The following is a 23,237-nucleotide window of genomic DNA, read 5'->3' on the forward strand; positions in this document are numbered from 1 at the left end:
GTTTCACTGATGAGCCCGTCATGGCTCCACTGACGAGCCCGTCCTCTCTCCCTGGCCCTCAGAGATGCTCCCCTCACACTGTCCCCGGGAGCCTACAGTGATCTCACACACTCCTCTAATAAAGTCCTCTGGGCCTACCACGTATTTTCCTCGATTTCCCCCTATTATCTCCCCCTGCTTGAGCCTTTCGGATATTTGATGTTGCTTTAGTTAATCATTTTCCCCCTCCTTTGTCTGCCAGGTACCTCGGCCTCGAAGGGATCCTTTCCACGGGGATCTCCTGGGTAATTGATCACCGCGGGGCCGGGGCGTTCATGAGCGGGCAGAGCGCCGTGGCCGCGCTGCTGCAGCAGTGCCAGCGGGCCCTGGACACCGAGCTGCTGCCCCGGGCACCGGGAGAGGCGGAGCAGCGGGAATACCGGCGGTGCCAAGGTGAGCTCTCCCCAGGGGAGGCGGCAGCGCCCCGTCGGCGCTCAGCCCTGCCCTATTTTTCGTCTCCGTGAGTGTCAAGAGATGCCTGGATTTCGGGGCCGTGAATGGGATGCAGGCAGGGAAAGAAGTGCACTTTGTTGCAGTGAATTGCTGTCAGTTCTAATTTTAGGCTTCAGTAAACATGAGGCTGTAAGGAACAGTTTAGTTTGGGAAGAACAATGACCAAAAGTTTGCTGATGCACATAAATTTCAGTTATTAAAAAAAAAAGAGAGAGAGAGAGACAGAAAGGAAAAAAAAAAAAAAAGGATGCAACTTCTGAATAAGGGCACATATTTCCTCTCCTTTCATAGGAACTGGGGGAGGGCTCTCTGTGTTTGTCAGTTTCTCCTCATATATTAAAGAGCTCATTGCCCGAGTCTTTATCTTGTAAAATGTGTGTGACCTCTATAAGTGGTGTCCAAGGGAAAAAAAAAAAAAACCCAACCAAAAAACCACCAAAAAAAAACCCCTTTGCAATATGCCTCTTGAAAGGAAAATCCATGCTGGCTAAAGGCTGGAATAAATAACCAGGAAAGGAAGCAGCGCTTAGCGAGGGCTAAATAAATAATAGAAGGACTCCTCATTTGTTTCAATGCTGGCGTTACCTGCTGAAAACCAGCAGCAATTTTGGTACGGCCGCGAAGGGAGGATTTATCATTTCTGCACTCCAGCGGCATTAAGGTTTCCCTTTGCGTGCCGCATCTGCGGCGCTGCCCGTTCCCCAGTTCGGTGTTAATAATGTTTCGTTTTCGCCGTGCTTGAGTGGCTCGGCCCAAACGTTAATGTGATCCTTAAAGCCCTTTGTTTGTCCCGGGGCGCGGAGCCGTTGAGAAGATGTTTTTCCGACCATCCTTGTTCTTGCTGGGAGGTCAGCTGCCTTTTCCTGAAGCACCTAAGTCTGTTTGCGCTGGAGGGTGGCGTGGAGGTTTCTGTTATGGATACTGGAAGATTTTTCTCTCCTCTTCTTTTGTTTCCAACAAAGGGCACTTTGTTTCCTCGTCGCAAATTCTTTTAAGTTTTATTGTGGCTCCGCAGAATAGGCTCTTGAACCCCTAATCAGGTAGCGCTTTTTTCCCCCCCCCTCCTCCTCCTCCCTCCTTTTCTCCTATTAAATACCACAAAGTATGAGAAATAATCAGTTTAGTTCCAGATAAGGTGAATCAGTGCCCTTATAATCACTCGATTGGACACGGTCCTTCAGGTAAACTGCTTCAGGAAATGGGCCATCAGAGCCTCGAGTGCTGCTCGGGCTTTTCCAGGGCCGTGTTCCCATCAGCTGGAAGGAAAATACCCAGCAGCGGGGTGGTGACAGCGACATTAATAACTGCTGGGGCTCGGCGGCTCTCGGCTTCGGGGGACCCTTCCTGCCCCCCTCTCCTCCTGGGGCTGCCTTTGTTCCCGTTCCCCCCGGCTTTCCCAGACCTGCGGCAGGAAGGACTGAAGGCCAAATCCGTAAAAATGGTGGGGAGAGGAGGAGCACATCTTGGTCTCACTTTAGAGGGCAGAACGGGTGTTGGGTGGGTCTGGATCTTTTCTTTATTTCTTCTTTAGGCTAGAAATCATTGCAGTCCACTTCTGTGACCATTCAGCCTTGGTTAATGAATGAGTTTAAATTGCCAGCAGTGAGAACAGCTCTCTGTTATGAGGGCAAACTCTTGTCCTTGGATCTGGATCTTTCTTGGGAAAAGACTCAGGCAGTTCAGTCCCTTCTACTGGGAGATAAGTCCTTCTGTCCAACAATTTGTTCCTTGTGATGAGGTGAATATCCCCGTGCTGAGACGGATATTTCTGCTCCTGCACTGATTTTCCAGTGTGAGGGTGGGAGCAGGGCCTCTTCTCCCCATCAGCCCTGGCCCTTGGCCACCTTGCCTCGGCGTTCAGGGCTGAGCCCCTTAGACACCACTCGAGGAGGATAAGGAAATTGGGCTTTACTTTAAGCCAGGATGTGTAAGAGGAAGATTTCCAAACCCCACCCCAATTCCTTGGGATGGCAACAAGTGAGAAAACATGGGCTGGAAAAAGCAGGAAGCTTGTAAACTTGACTTTTTGGGGGTGGGCCATAAATGTCCAACTTGCTGTTTCTTCCCAGGAAAGCCATACCTGTGAATGTGCTGCAGTCCAAGCCTGTAATATCCTTTTGATGAAGTTTATTTTCTACAGTCCCTGCATGAAGGATTTATTAAAAAATCTGTAGCAATGCATTTATTGTGTTGCCTCGCTAAAGCAGCGATGCTCTCTGAGCAGGGTTTTTTTGGGGGATTAATGGCCAGAAGGGGCCAGATCTGCAGCTGATGATCACCATTAACCCCATCTGGTCAATAATCTTTGTTAATCCACTTTTATTGGCCAGAGAGGCTGCCCAGCCGAGTGGTTAGCACAGCACAGCACATCCACATCACCCCCGCTGCAAGGAAAATGAAATGGGAAAGGAAAATGGGCTGTGGCTGAAAGGAAAGGACAGATTCAGGCCCAAATCTCTGGCTCTGTGCTCCTAGCAGTTGCTTCCTTAGTGGATCAGGTTGGAGATCCATCCAAAGCTGATGGAGTGGCTTAGGACCAGTATGGAGAGGGAGCAGGGAGGGACAAACTGCCCAAGAGCTTGTGCTTAATATTCATTATAACCCTTTAGATTTCTGTCTGGTTGCCATCTACGGTCCAGGTTTATCTCCCAGTTTGGAAGTGGCTTTCCAGGATGGCTCTGCCACTGTCACCTGAGCAAGGGGGACAGATCTTCTGTGCCATTGGCCCCATTGTTCTCTGCTCACACAGGGGAACAGGTTCCCTCCTGCCTCCTTCGGAGCAGCTCTTCACGCCCAGGCAGCCACCAGCCGACAGGGCTTCCTGCTAAAAGCCTTTTTAATGGCTGGAGGCTCCCATTTCCCTGGAGGGCAGTGCAGCCAAGGGGAACCGAGCGCAGGCCAGCTCCCCTGCCCTCCCCACCAGTCTGAGAGCCCTTGGGAGCAACTGGGAGAAGCCTTTTGGAGGGGCTGCTGTGGCTGAACCTGCTGCAATAGCCTCACCTGCTCTTTGACCCTTTCAGCTCTGCTTCCTGAGGAGCTGAGGAGCCTGCTGGAGGAGGCAAAGGAAATGAAGTGGCCCTTTGTGCCGGAGAGATGGCAGTACAAACAAGAGCTGGGCCCAGAAGACAAAACAAACCTGCAAGATATGATCAGCGCCAGGCTGCCTGACTTGCTGGTATGAAGTTCAACACAGCTGTGGTGCTCGGGGGCTTTCACAGGGCACTTCTAGGTCTGTCTCCACTAAGGTGATGTGAAGAGCTGGCATTATAATAACACTAAAATGTTCACATAGTGTTTTTTTTAAAAACCCATAATTTGACAAGAATGCTGCGCTTTGTTTAATTCTGCTCTGCAAGCTGGTCGTGAGGATCACCTGCTTTAGCAGGGCTTGCACAACTCCTCACCTGCTCTTCTTCCAATAAAATTACCTTGCAGAATCCCTTTGAGGACCAAAGCTGGCCAAAACCTAGGCAGGATAGGCAAGGATTCAATGTCATTTCTTCTGTGAGAAATTCCTCCTGTGTAAGCAGTGGCAGAATTCCAAGGGTCCTTGGGGATCCCATCCCTTAAGGTGATGAGTTTGAGCTCAAAGATTAGAAAGTAGCAAGAAATTGCTTTTCTTATTTTCCTGGAGGCACGTCAGGCATGTGGCAAATACAGGACACTTTTTTCCCATGGTAAGTGCAATATCTGGGCTAAGGGCCATCCCTTTGCTGGAACAGGAATAAAGGTGAGGTTGTGAATTTTGTAGGAGTTGTTTTTTGTTCCTGAAGCCAGAACCATCCCATTCCTGCCTGTTGTTAAACTCCAAGGTGGCCAGGAGGTCTCACCTGCCCCGGAGAGTCCTGCCTCAGTGAGGCCAGCAGCTTTTCTTTGGGAACAGCTTTGATTCCTTGTGGAGCAGTGAGAAGCTCAGCAAAGGCACTGCGGGACTGGGAAGTGGCAGCCCCAGCATCCCCAGGTCCTGGCGGGGCTCCTGGATTTCCCCCGGGAGGGAGGGCTGGGAGTGGCTGCTCGCTCTCGGGTATTTGTTTTCTCCCTCCCTTTGGTGTGTGTGGCCTCAGACAGAAATTTATGGCGGAGGTTGACCTCCTTTACAATCCCAGCTCAGCTCCCTGTAACTTGGGAGCGTTTGTGAGCTCCCTCCCGGGATAAACACCTGCAGCCAGCTCCCCGAGAGACCTGGCTAGATGGGAGATTAATGTGGCTCTAATAGTGGGGCAGTGTTTGCTGCATTATGCCCTCTCCCCAGGTAGATGGGTCTTTTCTGGGATGATACCAATTATTTATTGCTGAAACATCTGTTGATAACTGCAGCTGCCCTTGTTAAACAAAGCCTATCGTGGGGTCAGGGACTATAGGGACCTCAAATCCTCCTCCGTGCTAGTTTTGGGCTATTCACCCACACCCCCTGAAGTCCATTGGCTGCCGTTGTCTCCAGTGTTTCATCCTGTGGTGGAAAATACTTTGTAAACGTTGTGCTGCCTTTGCCCATGTGCTTTGAAGTATTATTTCATCTTCATTGGTAATTTATATTCCAGCGCCATTGTACCATGGGAAAAAGGGAAAACCTTTTTTGTTTTCCATTTAATTGTAGATAGACTGACATTTTGACCTGTATTATTAGTATTAGTCAGGAAAAGGGATTTTTTTCCCCTTCATCCATTGCTTCTCCCCCCTCTTTTTTATTTTAAATAAAATTTCAAGGCAGAGCAAAGGCTGCCTCAGTTCTTTGAATAAAAAGCTGGGGGGGAAATGAGGCTGAAGAGAAGTGATTACAGTGTGATGAGGAAAGATAAAAGTCTGAGCAACTTTTTTTTCTTCTTTTTTTTTTTTTTTTGGCATGAGGGACAGAAGGATAATTTAATTCCCCCGGGGACACAAAAAAAATTTAGCCTTTATCGATTTATTGTTCAGAAAAAGAAAAGAAAAAAAACCCTTTAAAAATTTTCCCTCTCTGTTTATTTTAATTTGCCATGCTTAGAATAAGTTCATAAACCGTGATTCATTACATTTAAGAAGTGCTTTGAGATGGGTGAATGGAAGGCGCTTCATTACCATAACACACTGGCGGTGCTGCAGCGGGCCGCGCTGCCCGCGCCGCTCTCCCGCGGACGGCTCGCTCTGCGAGCGGGCTCAAAAGCTCCATGAGACCGGCACAGGGAGTAAGAGGATTAGGCTGCGGCTTCAAGGCTTTGCCTCGGCCTTCTCCAGCTTTTAAAAAAAGTGGGACCCGCCTTGCCGGCTCGTCAGGAAGGCAGAGCCACCTTCCTCTTTGCTGGGGGATGCTCAGCGCCCCTCTGCATCCCAGAGAAGGTGCACTGTTTGGTTGGAATTTTGGGGTTTTTTTTCCTTTTTCCTGCCGGGATTCACCACCCAAAGGCCACAGCAGTTAGACAAGCTCAACATGCTGAGGTTTTCCACGTTTTCTTACCAGGTTCCAGCCAGCAAACCAAGCCCTTCCCTCAGCCCCCGCGGTGGGAATCTAAGGCCCAAAAGGTGATAGCCAGCATCTCTATCCAAAGCCAAAACTGGGAAACACTGGGATTTTGTATTTTTCACAAGGCAAAGCAAAGTCAGAATTGTCTTGTCCCTGCCAGCAAGCGTCCTTGCTGGCAGGGATCAAGAAGGAGGGATTATTTTTCCTCCCTGAATACCAGGTGTGCTGTGGGGTTCGAAATGGGGCTGCAGATCCCTAAGGGAGGCTGCCAGGGCTGCCCTTCCTGCAGGTCTTGGCTGTCCCAAGAGATGGAATTAGCCTAATGCTCGGTGAGCAGCCAATAGAGGGCAACATGTCCATGTCCACGGAAGCTTTGATCCCAAAAAACCTGCTGTGCCTTCAGCTGAAGGATGATTCTCTGCACACACACAGTTCTCTTGTGGGATGATTCATGCTACATTAATATTTTAATGGATTTTTTCTTCCTCTTTGGTTCTTTTTGCCTGTTTGCAAACCCATAGTGGTGATGTGGAGTTTGCTTCATTTTTATCATACCTATCAGTAATTCCTGCCTCCAGTCATGGAGCAGGATCTGCTGGGATGAGCACGATGGGAATGCAAAAGGAAAAGCCTTCAGGAGTGGGGCTGCTCTGGTCCTTCTGCAGGGAGCTGTGCAGGCTGGCTCCATGCTCCCTGCTGTGGGTGGGGGAGTTCGGATCCTGGCCCTGCTGGCACTAGGATCTCCTGGGATTTAATGGGAATATTGAAAAGAGTGGAAAATAAGGCCCTGCAGCCCTTGGCTAATTAGGTGCTGATGGATTGCCATTAGGGAGCCCATTCCAAGGGACTGTGCCCTAACTGTGGGTGTGTGTGTGGCGCTGAGGAGCTGAGAGCCTTTGGAAAAATAACTAAAGCTGGGGGCTGAGGATTTCGTTTTCTCCTCCTCCTATCAGTGGGTGTGGTAACAGGAGAATTAAAGCCCTAAATCGTAGCCCTGGGATCTAGGTGGTTGAGGCTGACCTTTTGCTACCTGCCTCCTTTAGAGCTCTTCTTGGGTGATCCCAGTGAAACGGAGAGTGATGTGAGGGATGAATTCCAGCCGGGAATCGGGAATCGCGGCACCCCAGCCTCCCAGGGGCTTTGTAAGTGAGAAGTGTCAGAGATGAGGTGCAGGCAGGAGAGCCTCAGCTCCCGGGGGTGACTGCCATGGTGCTGCAGAGCACTCTGCCTTCTGCTGCCTGTGTGGCAAAACTACAGCAGAATTTGTGTAGACCATAAATTTTTTTTAAAAAAAAGGGAAGCTGGATCCTGGGTTTGTATAGGGATATCACTTCACTTTGCTCCTGGGTAGGATTTACTCCTGCCAGAGGCAGCTTCTTGGGGTATTTACAACTTTAAATGTGTTTCCTCAAGTGGATCGATGTTTTGAGGGAAGAGGGATGTTTTTGATTCAGGGAATTTTCTCATATTTTAAGATGTTAACGGTCTTGCAGTTGCTCCCTCAGAGGGGTTCTGTCTCTTGTATTGCTGTATTTAAGTATTAAAATATCTCCTTTTAATGTGCCACAATAGTTTATAAGTGGTCCAGAACAAACCAGGGCCACAAAACGATTGTGGCACCTCTGTATCTTTGGTACTAATCAAGAGCAGGAACCCTGCATGTGACCGTGGTGCCCCAAATCCCTGCTGCCCTGTTGGATCTAAGGCCCAAAGGAACACCCCTTCAAGCAGCTCCCTGGGCACTTTAAGAGTTCTCCTTCTGTCCTCATCACAAGATGCTGCTGTTCTTTTTCCTTGAGGGAATCAGGAGTTATTCCCAGTCTTGAAGTGAGGTAAAGTTGGTTGTAAAAGCTGCCGCAGTCTGTGGTGTTTTGAACTGCCCCTAATTGACCTAATGCTGCTGCCTTCGATTTCCCAACTCTCCTCTGCCTACAGGATGAATAACTTGAGATAATTACCAGGTTCAGGGCAGGGCAGAATTCTGCTCTGCTCTGAGCCAAGAGGGAAGTGTCCAGGAGCTGCCTGGACTCTTCAGTCTGCAGCAATGCAGAGTGTGGCTGTCCCGTGTGTCAGCCTGCACCTCCAGCCACGCTTTCTCCTGCCATCCTCGGCCTGGTGGGAGGCTTAATTCCCTGCTGCTTGTGGAGAGGGCCCTGATTGCCAGCTGAAAGGCAGGGATTGATAGAGCGGTCCCACTCGGTGACAGCAGCTTTGGTCTCTGGCAAGGACGGGATAAGAGGGGGAACGGCTCCAGCCCCATCCATCGGCGCTGTGGCTCTGTGTTTAATCTGACAGGGGAAAGAAAACCGGGCAATTTGTTAGGGTTCAGTGGAGTGCTAACTAGGAGCAGCTCCTGGGAGAGGACTGAAGCACCTGGAAGTACGTGTGTGCCTCTGACTCTCCTGCCTGGTTTACGGAATTAGAAATTCTTTGCTGGCCGCTCTCAGTTTTGTGGTTTTTTTAAAAGGTTTTAAAGCTTGGCTGCCATCACAAGTGGAACTAGGACTGAACTGGTCTGAGATGAGTGGGTATCAGCAAACACAGGAGTCCAGAGCACCCACAAAACTGTGAGGATGCTGAAAATTAAATCTTTCTTTCCCCTGCTTTTAATCACGCTGTTTATAGAGGCGTTTTTCCAAAGGGGATCCTCCTGAGCCCGCAGGCTATGGAGGAGGGCTTGCCTCTGGGATCTTGGCTTTATAAAGAGGGCCGAGAGAGTGGATTAAATCAATATTTCATTTATTTGGGCTTGTAATTCCTCTTACATCAGCTGCCACATAAAGATTTCCCCCTATTTCCTTCCCCTCCTCCTCATCCTCATTTACTATGCACCAATAATTTCCCTTTGACGCTTTCCTGCCCGTCCTAGTGCCAGATGGCCCCGGTTCTGAGCTTCTCCCCTCTCTTGGGAGCGGCCCCCATTGTCAATGCGGAGGAGGCGTCGTGGCTTTGAACCCAAAGCCGGGACCCAAACTTCAGGAGGAGCCGTGCGAGCCGCACACCCTCCCGCTCAGCGCCATCAAGGCGAAAGCCCCTCGCCAAAGGCTGCTTTGCATTTCCCCCAGTGGTCCCTGTATAGAAATCTGGAGCAAATTTAATTCCCCCGCCACCTGATTCCACTTCCCAGCCGCGGCCAGCTTCCCTTTGTGTCATAAACTCAATTAGGCAGATCCATTTCACGTCGCGGGCACAGATGTGAAAACAAAGTGCGAGCGTACCTCGCTCTTTCCTCCCCCCCCTCTCTCTTTATCTAAAGCGACAGAGAAAGTGAGTAAATCTGCCCGCTTCTGCTTGGGATGGAGCAGGCTGAGGCATCCCGGGAGCCAGAGGCGTTTCCCAGGCTCTGGGAGCCGCTGTCCCGGCTGGAGGTGCGCTGGAGGTGCTGAGGAATTCCGCAGCCACACGAGCTGGCAGGCAGTGAAAGGAGCGGGGCTTCGCTCCTCGCTGTCCCGCTCGGCACGGGGAGGGGACATCGCTGACACGGAGCCGTGGCGCTGTGTGCCACACAGCATGCCTCCCCCAGAAAAAAAATAGGGGAAAAAATAGCCTCGTTTCTCCCCCTGGCTTGACTTTTCTACATTTTGCGTCCATTTGGGTTTGGAGAGGGACACAAGAGGTTTCGGCATTGAGCGGGGAGTTAAATTATGCAGCTGCAAGACTGCCAAGCCCTTCAGAATAGGATGCTTCGTTTAGATTTTCCACAATGCTATTGAAGTGCTTATTTTCCTCCTGAAGAGACACAAACAGATGCAAACTTCTGTAAACACTTTAGAAATGAATTCAGTGAGTTTGGCCTCTCAGCAGTGCTCAATAGCTGACAGAAAAATGTCTAATTAGTGCAAGTGGAAATAATAGGGCCACTTGGATTCCTTCCATCCTCCTCCAAGTCTACTTTTCCTAGGAACTCAAAGGCCCTTTTGTTTGGTAGGTCACCCTCTCTCAGGCTTTTGTGCTCTGATCTATTAAAGGAAGAAGGGGAGGAAAAAAATAGATTAGGCGATGCTCTGTGCTTAAATATATGGCCTGTTGATGAGCATTTGGAATGGCTGGTTCGCAGTGTCAGTTTACAGGTGCTTGGAGAGGGGGATTCCTCCATTGTTGGCCGAAGTTGTGCCTGCCGGAGCTTCAGGAATCCTTTTCAAGTGCCATCCTCTTAGAAAATCCAACTCGGGCTGAGGAAAGGAAAAAAAAAAAAAAAAAAGAGAGAAAAAGGAAAAAAAGTAAATTTGTACAAATCTGCCTTGCTGAAGTGCCATGCCCATAGCAGGCCGTGCCCAGTATGGGAAGGGACAGGCTTTTGGCCAAAAAGTCCCCAATTCTGCACCTATGATGAGGCTGTGCGTGTCCCGTGGCTGTCTTTGCTGGCCTCCTGTCCTGCTAACGGCAAGGATCTCAGGAATTCTGACAATTCCCCGTGTAAGTGCTGCTGTGGGCATCCAGGAGAGTCCGTAGGCACTTAGGAGTCATTAAGGGTGGCCTGCAGGGGAAAAGCTTTGGATTCCCGGCCTGTTTGCCTGTTTGTGGTGTAGAGGAATGGGTGGCCTGAGCTCCAAGTGGGACAATGCATAGTGACCATTTCCAGCCTTCCCAGTCTTACCTCCCCCCTTTGCTGCTGGGCATGACTTAAATCCATCAGCAGACCACCAAATTCTGCAGTTCCAAATATCAGGCAATTAAAAAAGATAATAAATCCACAATTACATCTACAACTCAAACAGAATAAACAGCTGGCACCTCCCTATCCTAAACATGAAACATGAAAATTGGGTGAGGAGCAGGGTTGCTGAAGCCTGAACATTTTCCAGCGCTCCTGAGGCTGCCTGTGGATTTTTTTTTTTTTTTTTTTTTTTTTTTTTTTTTTTTTGTCCCCCAGGCTTTTCTGAAGGCCTCCATCGTGGTCCGGGACAGCAGCACGGCCACGGCCGTGGTGTTCCTGCTGGACCGCTTCCTGTACTGGCTGGACGCCTCCAGCCGGCTGCTGCGGCTGGCCAAGGGGCTGCACCGCCTGCATCCCGGCGCTCCCATCAGCCCGCAGCTGCTCATCCGCCAGGCTCGCCTCGCCGTCAACGCAGGTACCGCTCTCCTCAGCCCTGCCGGCCCCACCTGACTCGGGAGGCGACACTCGGTCCCCTCCGTGCCGCGACACGCTGGCCGTGCCGCCTCTGCGAGCGCGCTTCCCGCTGCTGGCCCCCTCGAGCCCGGGCCGGCTCCTCTCGGTAGCACAAAGGGGCCGGTGAGGAGGGCTTCGGAGCCAAAAGAGGGAGAGAAAGTTGTGAAAGGGTGTGGGAAATACTAATTGGGGCTTTTGTCCCTTAACAAATCTTCCCCGCTGGTTTCAAACGGGAATATCTGAATTGCTGTACTCCCGAGCAAGGGCCTTGAGAAAAGGAAATTAGAATCCTGGCATTTTCTCTACACTGTCCCAGCTGCTTTTTATTTTTCAGTGGGGCCACTTGACTATGCCAACAATGCAGGTTACAATTCCTCCAGGATAAAAAAGTAAAATTCCATCATTCCTGTAACATGGACAGCACCTGAAGGATTTTTAATGCATCTTCCTGTGGCTCTGCTTTCCATGGAGAGACCTAAATGGGTTTCCAAAGCTCACGTTTCCTTGGGGCAGAATCCAGCAGCATTGCTGCTGAAGGAAGCAGGCTAGACTACTTTCTTCTAAGGACTGGGAATAAGAGCTGGGAATCCCAACAACCTTCCAGAAATGTATGACGTGTAAAATAAAAAAGATACATTCACAATTTTATGTTATTGTACAACCACATGTAACATTCATGTGTATGTGGGGCACCTGCATTTTTGGCTATGGACAGCAGCAGTTCTATGTGCAGGTGATACCTGATGAGCAGTTTTATTCACCTCATGCCACCATACATGTTTATGTTCATTTTCTATCTCTTTTTTTTCTTTGATTTTCAATCAGGGAAACTTTTAAAAGCTGAATATATCCTGAGCAGCCTGATTAATGACAATGGAGCAACGGGTATGTGTAAATTTATTTTCCAATTTCATACTTGCAATTTTGGTGTGGTTCTTGATCCCAATTTTAACAGTTACACCAGCCAAAACCAACCCCAGTAATAACTCCTTACATCACACTTCACTTTCCTTCACCATTCCCTTCTAAAATGTGGGAACATTACTTTATTTTTGAAATTTCTTTCAGTCATCCTTACATACCTTCAATTGGGTTGGAAAATATCCTGATTGGAGAAGTTTAACCTGTGGAGAAATTTCAAGGAACTGAGTGATCTAGGAAACTCAGTCAACTCCATCCCCTCAAAAATCCAGATTGCTGGAGTAGTGTTCAGCCTGTTCTTACAGACTAAATTCCCACTGATCTCACAGACTAAATAAATACTTTATTCTTTATGTTGTATTTTCCTTTGTCCAGTGTTTCTTTAGAGGGTATGTTCAGGTTGCTGAACGACTCTGAAAATTGAGGCAGTTCAGGGTTCTGTTGCTCTGTTTTCCCTGGGAAGCTGAGATTCTCCTATGGAAAGGGCCTCCATGCAGAGAGGAGAATCCTGGCAGTTTGCTGGGATTCAGGTAACCCTTGGAGGCTGAGAGTGACAGGAATATTTTTCATTCTATGCCGAGTTTTCCCACCCCTCCTGCAGGAACGTGGCGATACGCCGAGGAGAGCGATCGGGTTCTTGTTCAGGCAGTCTGCCTGCAAATCAGGGGACAGATCCTGCAAAAGCTTGGTAAGCCTGTCTTCTGGAAGCTTCCACTCAAGGTTTCCCGATTTTTTTCCCCTTTAAAATGTTACACTGGGCACCTGTCAGAATTTTGGCTGGTGGTGAACGCCCTGTACCCATAAAACAGGCACAGAGGATGAGTTGCACACCCACCTCTTTGCAGCAAGGGCCTGGAACAATGTGCCAAGCAAACATTTTGCAGGAGTTAACATTTTATTACTAATCTCACCTGAAGCCAAGAAACAATCTGAAATGTTCCCTTTTTCTCTGTGCCACTCCATGTTTTTCCCAAATTCACTATTCCCAAAGGCAGGTGGTACTTTTATCCCAGGGACATCCCAACAATGTCCTCTCTCAAGACAGGAAAACCTCTGGTTTTCAGCAGGATGGGCTTCTGTATTCAGGGTTTGGCACTTGAGGCAGCAGCCTTCATTTTGTGCTTTTGGTTTGAGATCCCAAATCTTCCATGATTGTGGAGCTGAAGCCTTTTGTGAGGACAAAATGGGTGTTCATGTACAGCCAAAAGCTGAAGGAAACTCATAAATTATCAGAGTCACTGAAGCAGAACATTCTTTATGTTTTGCTTGGTTTTATGGTTTTATCATGGTTTTATCCTGTCCTGAGGACCCAAGGTGTGAAATAAGCTGTGGAAATGCATCCCTGGCATCCCCTGCTCAGTGCCTGTTTTCTGCTTTATTTCAGGGATGTGGTATGAGGCAGCAGAGCTGGTCTGGGCTTCCATCGTGGGATACTTCCAACTTCCTCAGCCAGATAAAAAGGTAGCATCTCCTTTCCACTCTGCATCTCCCTGCCAGCCCAGGAAGCACTGCTGCTTAGCTTTTGTTTCCCTCTCTGACACACCTGAGGCAGGGTTAACAGGCAGCACAAAGTCTGTATTCCGTGTTGTTTCCGCGTGCATGCACCGCCTCACCCACGCTTCCTTTCCTGCAGGGGGATGAAAGCAATACTCCTCATTAAGCAGAGCCATCTGAAGTGAAACCATCCCTGAGGATGTCTCTGGTGCCTCCAACAAGGACAGCTTAATTCCAGAGAGCAGCCACAGATTTTAGCTATTTCTTAGGATTAGAGGGAATTTTTTTCCCCCCGAGCACGTCTGTGGTGGGTGATGGATTCCCCTGGCCCTGCAGGACCTGAGCACCTCACAGAACCCCCATGCCTGTCCTTGGCACGTTTGTGAGGCGAGCAGCACTCATCCTCCCACTGGAGATGGAGCTGCAGTCACACCATGTGTCCGTAGCTAAACAGGAATGTGAGCCTGAGCCTGGTGAGTCCCGGGGTGATGCTCACAGAGGATTTGTAATTGGACCCCAGCACAAGATATCCCAAAAACCCAGACCTTGTCACCTTTTGTCTGCTGTGTCTTAAAGCTTGACCTCAAGCTCAGAACATTTCTGTGTTCTCCATTTCAGCGGCAGCAGGGGGTTCTGCAGTGAATTTTGTGAAAGCATACCTGGGTTTCTTAAGTGTTTGGCCAGGCAGGCCCTTAGGTGGCATCCGGTCTTCCAGATTACTGCACTTCCTGCAAGTGAAATTAATAAAACCATACCAAGATAGCATCTCTGGATTTCTTAGCCATGCTTCTCTTTGGATCTTGTTTGTGTGTTTGTTTGCTTGTTTTTCTGGCATGTTCTACACAGCAGAGCAGTAAAATTCAAAACACAGGGGGGAAAAAAACCCAGTATGAAAATTTTTAATTTCTCTTTCAGGGAATTGCCACATCCTTGGGTATTATGGCAGACATCTTTGCTTCCATGGATGAGCAGGATTATGCACGCTTCAAAACCAATGCTGACATTGACCTGGTGAGACTTGGTTTGGGCTTTGTGTGTGTGGGTGCTTCAGGTGGTCTCAAATTCACCCACACATTTCCTCTCCCATGCTGAGAGGGCTGCAGAAACTTCCATTGCTCCCAGTGAAAGAGCTCAGTAGCATCTAGATGGGAGAATGCCTGGCTTCAGGAAAAAGAACAAATTAAGAATATGTTACAGAGTGTATATATTTAGAATATTTATGGAGTCAAAATTGCTGCATCCTTGGTGAACCTTAGCAAAAAGGGTCCTGCAGAAACAAACCAGACTCTTGTTTAAAATATGATTGTCCCTGCCGACCAGGCACCATATATTTGGAGATAAAGTCCTTGAGTTGAGGTTTTTATCTCATTTTTGGGTTTTTTTTCTTTCATCATCAGAGCCTCCTGCAGGAGTTCAACCACCGCTTGTTATCGGCGGCCGAGGCCTGCAAGCTGGCAGCTGCCTACAGCCAGTACACCCCCCTGTTTGTCCTCACGGCTGTGGTGAGTGTTACTCCTCCCTCTGGAAGGGGGATTTGTGCAGGGGAAGAGCCCAGGCTGCTCAGTTTGGCTCTGACATGGCTTTCAAGCAGTGCATCACACAGAGTGTCTGTGTTGAGGGTTGGGTTGGTTATATGGGGTATACATTGAGGGAAAGCTATCCCCAGAGTGAGGATGGGCTTTAAAGCCCTGGGAGTGCTGCCTCTCCTAGAATTACAGCTGTATTTTAAAGGAAAAAAAAAAGAGAAAGTTTATTTCCTTCAGGAAACACAGCATCAGGGGTTAGATCTGAGCTTTGCTTCAAATTGTGTCAGGGAAAGAAACGCGTTTTTAATTCCCTCATTCCACTTTGATCCCCTCCCAGAACATCCGTGGGATGTGTCTGCTGTCCTACAGCCACTCCAAGGACTGTCCCCCGGAAAAGAGAGAGTTCTACTTGTCTGCAGCCAAAGAATCCTTCGAGGTGGGGCTGCTCACCAAGGAGGAGCAGAGTGCCATCACCAGCAGGCAGGAGCTGCACAGTTTCATCAAAGCCTCCTTCTGCCTGGCCACCGTGCACCGCTGGCTCCACGGGGACAGCCAGGAGCTCCACGGGGTCACCCAGCTGTGCAAGGAAGCCCTGGGCAAGCTGCACTCCTACAGCACTTCCTTCCCAGAGGAGGAAGAGAAGGGGGTGCTTGCCAGAGAGATCATGTCTCTGGTTGCAGCTGTGAAGAGGCGCCTGCGGGTGGGAGGCTTCCCCAATTCCGACGCCAGGTCTTACGTCCCAGACAGTTATAAAGGCTCGGTACGAAAACCTGTCCTGCAAGGGGAAGCCAGCTTTGAGAAAATCCTTGCCAAGCATTCCCAGCACCACCTGTCAGTGTGCCAAGTGTTTGAAAAAACTTGCAGGATTCATAAAACCATGCTGGGAGAGATCCAGGTGGGAGCTTGTATCACAACCCTGAGAACAGAGACCAAAACCATGGACACCTTGTGTACTGCTGAAGACACAGCTCAGCAGAGGAGTGGTGCTGTGAAAATCCTGGGCTCACCAACAGCAGGAAACAGCTCAGAAGGACTCAGTGGCCAAAGAAATCAAGACATTTGCTCTGGTGTGATGAAAATTTCCTTTGAAGAAGAGATGGAGCCATTAGAAATGAAACTAAACAGTGAAAAAGATGTTTTCAGCAGAGGGCAAGACAGGAGCCAAAGCACTACTTCTGAGAACTCTTGGTGCAAGCTGTCCAAATGCAGTTACTCTTCCAGCTGGGAGGAGCTGAGTTGTAATAGCAGCAGAGAGTCTCTCAGGGACGGGCAGCAAGGGGAGAAGGGCTCAGTGGAGGAGCAGTGCTGCACCACAGAGCCCAATGGAAGCAGCCAGGACATGCCCCTGTGCTCCTTACCTCCCAGAGCCTGGCATCCTGCTCCTCGGGAGCCCCTCCGTGCCTCTGGGGGGTCTCCTCAGCATTCCTCAGAGGGGTGTGCCCCTCGAGCAGGGAGGATGGTGGAGAAGGAGCCTCTCTGCAGAGAAGAGCTGCAGGAGGGAAGGCACCGTGGAAGGAGCTCCTCAAAAGAGAAATCAAAGGGCTCAAACAATGAGTTTCCTTCCCTCTCCATCCTCGACTCTGTTCCTACAAGGCAGGAGAAGTCCTTTTCCTGTGCCGAGCTGAGCTGCAGGACCAAGGACAGCAGCAGGGAGGGAAGCATCGGTCGCTTTGAGTGGCTCCACTCGGGAGAACCTGCAGACAGCACCGAGGGTCCCTCGTTTGAGGCGCAGCCGCCCCAGGACAGGAGCCCTTCTGCACCATCAACAAACATCTGGCTGAAAACAGGCAGTGACTCCTCTGTGCCTGGCTGGGTGAGCACATCTGCCATGCTGGGGAACAAATCTCTGCAGGTGCCTCAGGTTGACACCCAGGCAGAAACAATGGATGACACTGAATTCGAGCTCATCAGCCTGGGAGACTTGGTAAAGGATTATCCTGCAGCACTGGCTCCAAAGCATGGAGCAACTCCCAGCGTGCCAACAGCTTTGCCCTCCCTGGGAAAGATACCCACAACCAAGCACTTTGACTGTGCCACTACCGAGGAGGATGAAGAGAAGTCTCAGGATGTGCTGGGCAGCAGGGGACAGTCCAGTTCCTCTCTGAGTTCAGGGATCACATCAGCACTGATGGCCACGAGCTGCCCTGCAGGTTCAGTCTCAAGGGGAAGTGCCATTGCCTTCATGCCTGGCAGAGTGAAGGAAGAGCTCCTGGATGCTCGCTTTCTGAGGGATGATGATTACAGGCAGCTCCTGGCAGGGGTGGAGCATCACTGGCTTGTCCAGAGACTGATGCCTACTGGGATCTTTAGGAGCAAAGAGCTTCGCAAAGCATACTGTGAGTTCCCACACAGCAACCTGTGCCTCCACAGAGAGCAAGCTTGACTCAATATTTTAGTCAGGATTTAATTTTTTATTGCATTTTACCCCATTACTTGAGTTTAGATTTCACATGCCATCCCTGAAATCTGTCTAAGATAATGATCATTAAGTTAATCATAAATAACAGCCAGTCCTCAGCACAGGCTCACAGCAGTCCTGTGGATTTCTCCCTTTTATCTGTGGTGTTCTCCTTTTTGTAGCTGCTCTTCTTCTGAAGTACTCCAAGAAATCAGGGCTGTGGACAGGCCAGGAGACAGCTGTGTTCATTGGGGACTACCTGAACGTGGCCAAGGAGGGCAAGCAGAGAAATGCCTTTTGGATACACTTCCTGCACCAAGAAGAAAGCCTGGGAAGGTATGGATCTCTGAAACAAAATGTTCATCAATGCTGCTTGTTTGTAAATATGGATGAAAACTGTCTGGTAAGATTTGCTGTAGCAGGAATATTTGATGGCTTTGTCCAAATGTGTTGGACGTTTTGGCAGTCTTTCCCACCACTCCATGTAACTCTAGCTTTTAATTTCCAGGAGGAAAGGCTACTTTACTGTTGTCTTCTAAGAGCTAATGGCAGAGTTCAGATCATTGCTAGGAGTGGCTTATTCATTATTATGGATGGAGAGCAATATTTTAATATCTCTGAGTCAAACTCCCATCCCAGGATTTGATAGATAATTTTTCCCGTCTGTGAGATAGAAAAGAATTCCACCCAGTTTTAATGGCAGCCATTTTAAAAGCACCACCCAGAGGTGGATTTGCTTCTGACACATTCTGCTTTGCAGTGATGTTTCTGTATCACAGCACCCAGAACAAACACCTCTCCAGATCCTTCTCCTTTTGCGCAGGTATGTTGGGAAGGAATACAAAGAGGAAAAAGGACTCCTCCATCATTTCAGTGACGTGGAGCGACAGATGACAGCCCAGTACTACGTGACAGAGTTCAACAAGAGGCTGTATGAGCAGAAGGTCCCTACTCAAATTTTTTACATCCCCTCTGCAGTCCTCCTGGTAAGACCTGTCTGCTGAGCAATCCCAAGGACCTGATGAGGAAAGGTGTCTTGGGTCAATTACAGCAACAGTGGAGCTGTCTCCTTTCAGATTCTGGAAGACAGAATTATAAAAGGGTGTGTGAGTGTGGAGCCCTACATCCTGGGGGAGTTTGTGAAGCTCTCCAACAACACCAAGGTGGTGAAGAATGAGTACAAAGCCACGGAGTATGGTCTGGCTTACGGCCACTTCTGCTACGAGTTCTCCAAGGGAACTGACGTGGTCGTTGACCTTCAAGGTGTGTGTGATAGTGATGTTTATGCCTCTCACACTCAGCTGCTGGCCCACAGGTGTCTTTGGGGTATTCATTTGGTTAAAATTCATTGTGTGTCTCATAGGGTTCTGCTGTTGCTGCCATAGGTGGAAACTGGGAGTCACTGAGGTGACATGAAGAGAGGAAGGGCCATGCCAGGCAAAGAGTCCTGAGTGTGCTAAAACAAAGGCTGTGGTGTTTATCAAGATAAACAAAATATCAAGATGTACCATTTCTTCCACAGGTTGGGTGACAGGTAACGGGAAAGGCCTCATCTACCTCACAGACCCCCAGATTCACTCCCTCAATAGCAAAGACTCACGCTCCAACTTTGGGAAGAAAGGAATTTACTACTTTTTTAATGATCAACACGTGGAGTGCAACGAGATCTGTAGCTGCCTGTCCTTGACAAGGCCCTCCATGGAGCTGCTGGCCTAGACTGGCACAGGTCAGTCCACAGAACAACCCATGAGCTGGACCCTGTTTTATCCTACACATCTTTGGGAGCAGCTCGTCCAACAAGAGAGTGAAAAGCTGCCTTCATTTTCTATTCTCCTCTTCCCCTCCAAAGCCCCCATGTCCCACTGCCCCCAAGCACTGGCATCCTTTCTTTTGGGAGATTTCCTTGATGAGAAAGGGGTCACAGCATCAAAGTTCTACAAAAAGATGGGTCCTCAACAGACTTTGCTTTTACAAAACCATCCCCTTTTGTTTCTGCAGCCAGCAGAGGTTTTTAGGCTTTTGTCCCAGCGTTTTAGCAATGCTATTGTTTTCTAGGTGATGTTTGTGCCGAGTTGTTTGGAAAGATGCCCTATCCCTGGGCCAACTGATTAGAACTAGGTGTAAAGAGGGAGAATGAAGAGGACGAAAAAAATATTAAATCTCTTTATTATGGTGCATAAACCTTCAGTCTTGGGGAGCTGCGCAGCTGCGCGGGGAGAAAAATGCATTCAAAAATATAATGCCAGTGTGAATAATCCTTTCCCGAGCTCTGCTCACAGACTGCTCCAGCTTTGTCAGGTGAACTTGAACCGGGCCATCAGATTTGCGGCCGTTCCCATTGCACACTGTCTGTCACCCCGGGGCATTCACCATCTTGCCTGTTCTTAAGAGCCGGCAAACAATCCATCATTGACTGGGCAGTCGCCGGCTGACACGGCGGTGAAATCGGCATGTGACGGGACACTCGGCCCCAGTGTCTCGCAGATTAAAGTGATACATGGAAGCTCACGTGTTACTGGGAAGATTAAGCCCGTTATCTTGTTGTGCAGCCAATAAAGGCCGGCCTTGTTCTCGCTCGGCAGTGGGGAAATGCTGGCCTGAGCTGAGTGACGAACCTGCATAGCTCCGTGCTCCGGCCAGCGAGCGCAGCCGGGCTCCGGGGGGTGAACAAAGCTAGTTAGCAGGATCCAGGGAATCCATGGGCCGCCGAGGTGCTGTGTTAAAGCCTCTCTGCAGAAGCTTTCCCTGCTCTGTAGCGACAATTAAAACCAAAACAAAACCCCTCGGACACTCCCTGCACAACAAAGTGTCCTAATGCGCTGTCAGCAGGCAGCACAAGCAGTTTCGGGAGCCCTGACCAGTCCTGTGTTTTCCACTTCTTCCTGCTCGAAGGGAAGAAAAGAAAATTTATTTAGAAGTGCTTCTGAATAAATCCATCCCTATGGAATTTTAATATTTTGCTTTCTTCCTAATATTTCCACCTAGCAGCTTGTTTATTTTGTTGCTTTAGGTGACATTTTGCCACCTCAGCCAAAGTTATGGCTACTCACAAGTAAAAGCTAGGGTCGAGGATCAGCTTGTTCAGTTCCCTGTTAAAACAGACATGGAATCATATTCTACTGGTCTTACTGTTCACAGGATTCTTACTCTTCACAATTTCAGATGTATCAGGCACTCTCTCTTCATCCGGGGATACTGGATACTGGATACTGGAAATCACGGATTTATAACCTCACTGCCTGAAGAGCTGGGGCTCTTCATGAACATGGCTCCAAACACACAGAGTTTAAGTTATTGGCTGCAATTTGTGGTACAAATAGGGGATTATTGAGGAAATAAATAGTTGACTCTGAGGATGGAGAATTTAATATTTTGGCTATAAATTTCATCATAGAGATACTGACAAAAAATGCTGCTATTTCCTCTGGTATCAGAATAAAGTAATTTGAACTAACTGAGACATTGGGAATACTTTGTCTTTTTTAAATTAGAAACTGGAAGTTTTTATTGGAGATCCAGTGGTTTGTGTTAAGTAACTTGCTACTGAGATGATTTTTGGGCTTGATTAATTGTAGTACTCTCCAAATTCCAACCTAAGTACTCGGTATAACCATTGAGAGCCAGGCTCTACAAAAAGAGCGGAGCTGTGTCGTGCCGGCACAGTGAAATATGAGATGTAGGGACATCACACTTGAGGAAGCATGAAACATTTTTTCCTGTCACCTAAACTCCAGGACTTGAGTGTAAGGACTTGTGTAAGTGCTGCTGCAAGTCAGGCACCAAACCGGCCTGATTGTGGCAGCGGTGACACACTTTCCTGTCCTTCAGGGAGGGTATTTGCTTAGAGAGCTTTTTCCTCCTTCCCTTTCTGCAGGTATCCAGGTGAAAGGCAGAGTTTTGTTGGCTGTGTGTCGTGCCTGTGCATCCAAGTTAGTAAATCTGATATCCAGGGAGCAAGGTGATGCAACCAAAGCCTGCTAACAGGTAGAATGATTTTCTCACTCATAAATAACGCCGGTAACTGGAGCAGTTCGGGGAACTTCTCTTAGAAAAGATGCAGTGGGAAGGGATCCCAACAATACAGGGCTGAGCCAAGCTTGCCTCCCTCCCTCCCTCTCCCTCGGAGCCGCAGCATCCCGTGCCGTTCCGGCTGGCAGAGAGCGGGCACGGGCTGACCCCTCCAGCTGTGAGGCAGCCCCTGCACACGAGGCAGCATAAACCTAAACCCGACATCAGCTGCCCCCAGAGCCCAGCTGCTGGATTTCGGCACAGTTCCTTCCCCAGACACGGCTATTCATGGGGAACGAGGGGAAAGCCTCGCACCGGCAATGGCAGAACCGCAGCCCGGGCTGCCCAATCTCTTCTGCTTGGAAGAACACAGCAGCAGCAGCTTCCTCGGCGTCTCCTTCCCCCTAAGCAGAGCGGGGTGTTCGCAGCGAGGTGCTGGTTGGTGCGTGCTGCTGTCAACTGCTGCCTCGAGGGGAGCCCCGGCACACGGTGCCTCCCCCAGCTCTGCGGGGAAGCTGGCGGCAGCGTGCCGCTCTCGCCCCTCTCTCCCGGGAGTGACACACGCCACCCTCCTTTCTTCCGCTTGGATGAAATCGTGTCCCCTGTCCCCTGGCGGAGCGGGAGCAGATGGGGCTGCTGGCCTCCGCAGCCGCCCGCCCGCTGCCCCAGCTCGTGTGAGCCCGCTGTGCCCGCCCGCTGCCCCCTCCCTTCAGAACCTAATCCCATCCCCTAATCCCGAACTTCTCTGCCAAACTGCTCTTGAGGCACAGAGTGTATCTTCCAGAAGATACCGAGTTACGAGCGGTTTGTTTAACGCAGGGGCCGAGCATCCCGCGCTCAGCTCCGCAGGGGCAGCTCCGGCATCCCGGGGGCTCCCCGGGGGCACAGCCGGGCCCGGGGCAGCGGGATGAGGGCGGGATGCCCCGGCAGGCAGCAGGTGCCTTTCCTGCCTCGCTCACAGCCCAAACTGTCGTGCCGGCTACCGGGGCCGCCGTTGTCCCCTCCGAGCGGGACATCACGTTAATAGAGGTTGATTTGCAAACGGCGTCGCCCCCCCCCCCCCCCAGTGCCCCCCTTTGCCTGACTCCCGCTTTTCTACTCAATGGCACAGATGCTGCTTTGTGCTGCCCACGACCAGGCAGCTATTAGCAGCAAATCCAGCGAGGGAAATTAATGAAGGCGACTACTAATAAAAGACAGCTCAGGACAGCCCGACCAACTTGCTCCGAGCGGTAATTAACTTTTTTTAAAAACTCATGAAGGTAAATATGCCATCAGCTTTGGGCCGGTCTCTCTGCTTTTTAATAAAAGGAGGAGGAGGAGGGGAGGCAGAAGGGATGGCTGTGAGTCACAGCCGCCCCACACTATCCCTGTTCCCTCCTGGCTGCTGCAAAGTGACCCTCCAAGGATTTTTTTTTCCTCTCCAATCAGTTTTTAGAGGCTTGATTTTAAATCTGGCAGGAGTTCTGCCTCTCCTTAATTCAGTACGAGAGGTCACGGGGATGAGCAGGCTGCCAGAATTTTGCTGGACAGCTGCTGCAGAATCGTAGGTAGAAGGCAGGATATCCTTAAATTTTTAAATCTTTACATCTTTATATCCTTACATTTTCTGCTTGTCAGAGCAAAAGTGTTTGTCTCAGACTTTAAACCACAAGATTTTGCCTTGAACTTAGACAACAACCTACATCAGGTCACAAAAAAGATCCCGCTGGGATTTCTGCTTGTGCCAGGGGATTGGCTGTATAATAGATAATTGAGATCTTTTTTGCCCGTGGTGAACGGCAACTGGGGCTGCCTGGGCCAAACCCATGCATAATACAGGGCCAGGGGGAAGCCCAACCTGAGGCA

General features: G+C 49.6%; 1 protein-coding gene across 1 annotated transcript; it reads left to right on the forward strand.

The window, feature by feature from the left end:
• The first annotated feature begins 314 nt into the window (after nt 1-314).
• ALPK1 (alpha kinase 1) lies at nt 315-19,400 on the forward strand. Its single transcript, XM_064712361.1, has 13 exons — nt 315-432; nt 3,513-3,667; nt 10,806-11,004; nt 11,868-11,927; nt 12,565-12,651; nt 13,348-13,424; nt 14,373-14,468; nt 14,855-14,959; nt 15,321-17,319; nt 17,564-17,717; nt 18,205-18,367; nt 18,458-18,644; nt 18,904-19,400. The coding sequence occupies exons 1-13, from the start codon at nt 315-317 to the stop codon at nt 19,095-19,097; spliced, it is 3,594 nt and encodes a 1,197-aa protein (XP_064568431.1). The 3' UTR covers nt 19,098-19,400.
• The last annotated feature ends 3,837 nt before the right edge of the window (nt 19,401-23,237 follow it).

Source organism: Zonotrichia leucophrys, chromosome 4 (assembly GCF_028769735.1).
Source record: "Zonotrichia leucophrys gambelii isolate GWCS_2022_RI chromosome 4, RI_Zleu_2.0, whole genome shotgun sequence".
Taxonomy (NCBI): Eukaryota; Metazoa; Chordata; class Aves; order Passeriformes; family Passerellidae; genus Zonotrichia; species Zonotrichia leucophrys.

What these genes read in the sequence shown, in the direction of transcription:
- ALPK1 (XM_064712361.1), top strand. Translation starts at nt 315, where the DNA reads ATGAGCGGGCAGAGCGCCGTGGCCGCGCTGCTGCAGCAGTGCCAGCGG. An exon ending in TCGCCTCGCCGTCAACGCAG is followed by an intron (nt 11,005 to 11,867) that starts GTACCGCTCTCC and finishes ATTTTCAATCAG; the next exon opens with GGAAACTTTTAAAAGCTGAA. An exon ending in ACAGATCCTGCAAAAGCTTG is followed by an intron (nt 12,652 to 13,347) that starts GTAAGCCTGTCT and finishes GCTTTATTTCAG; the next exon opens with GGATGTGGTATGAGGCAGCA.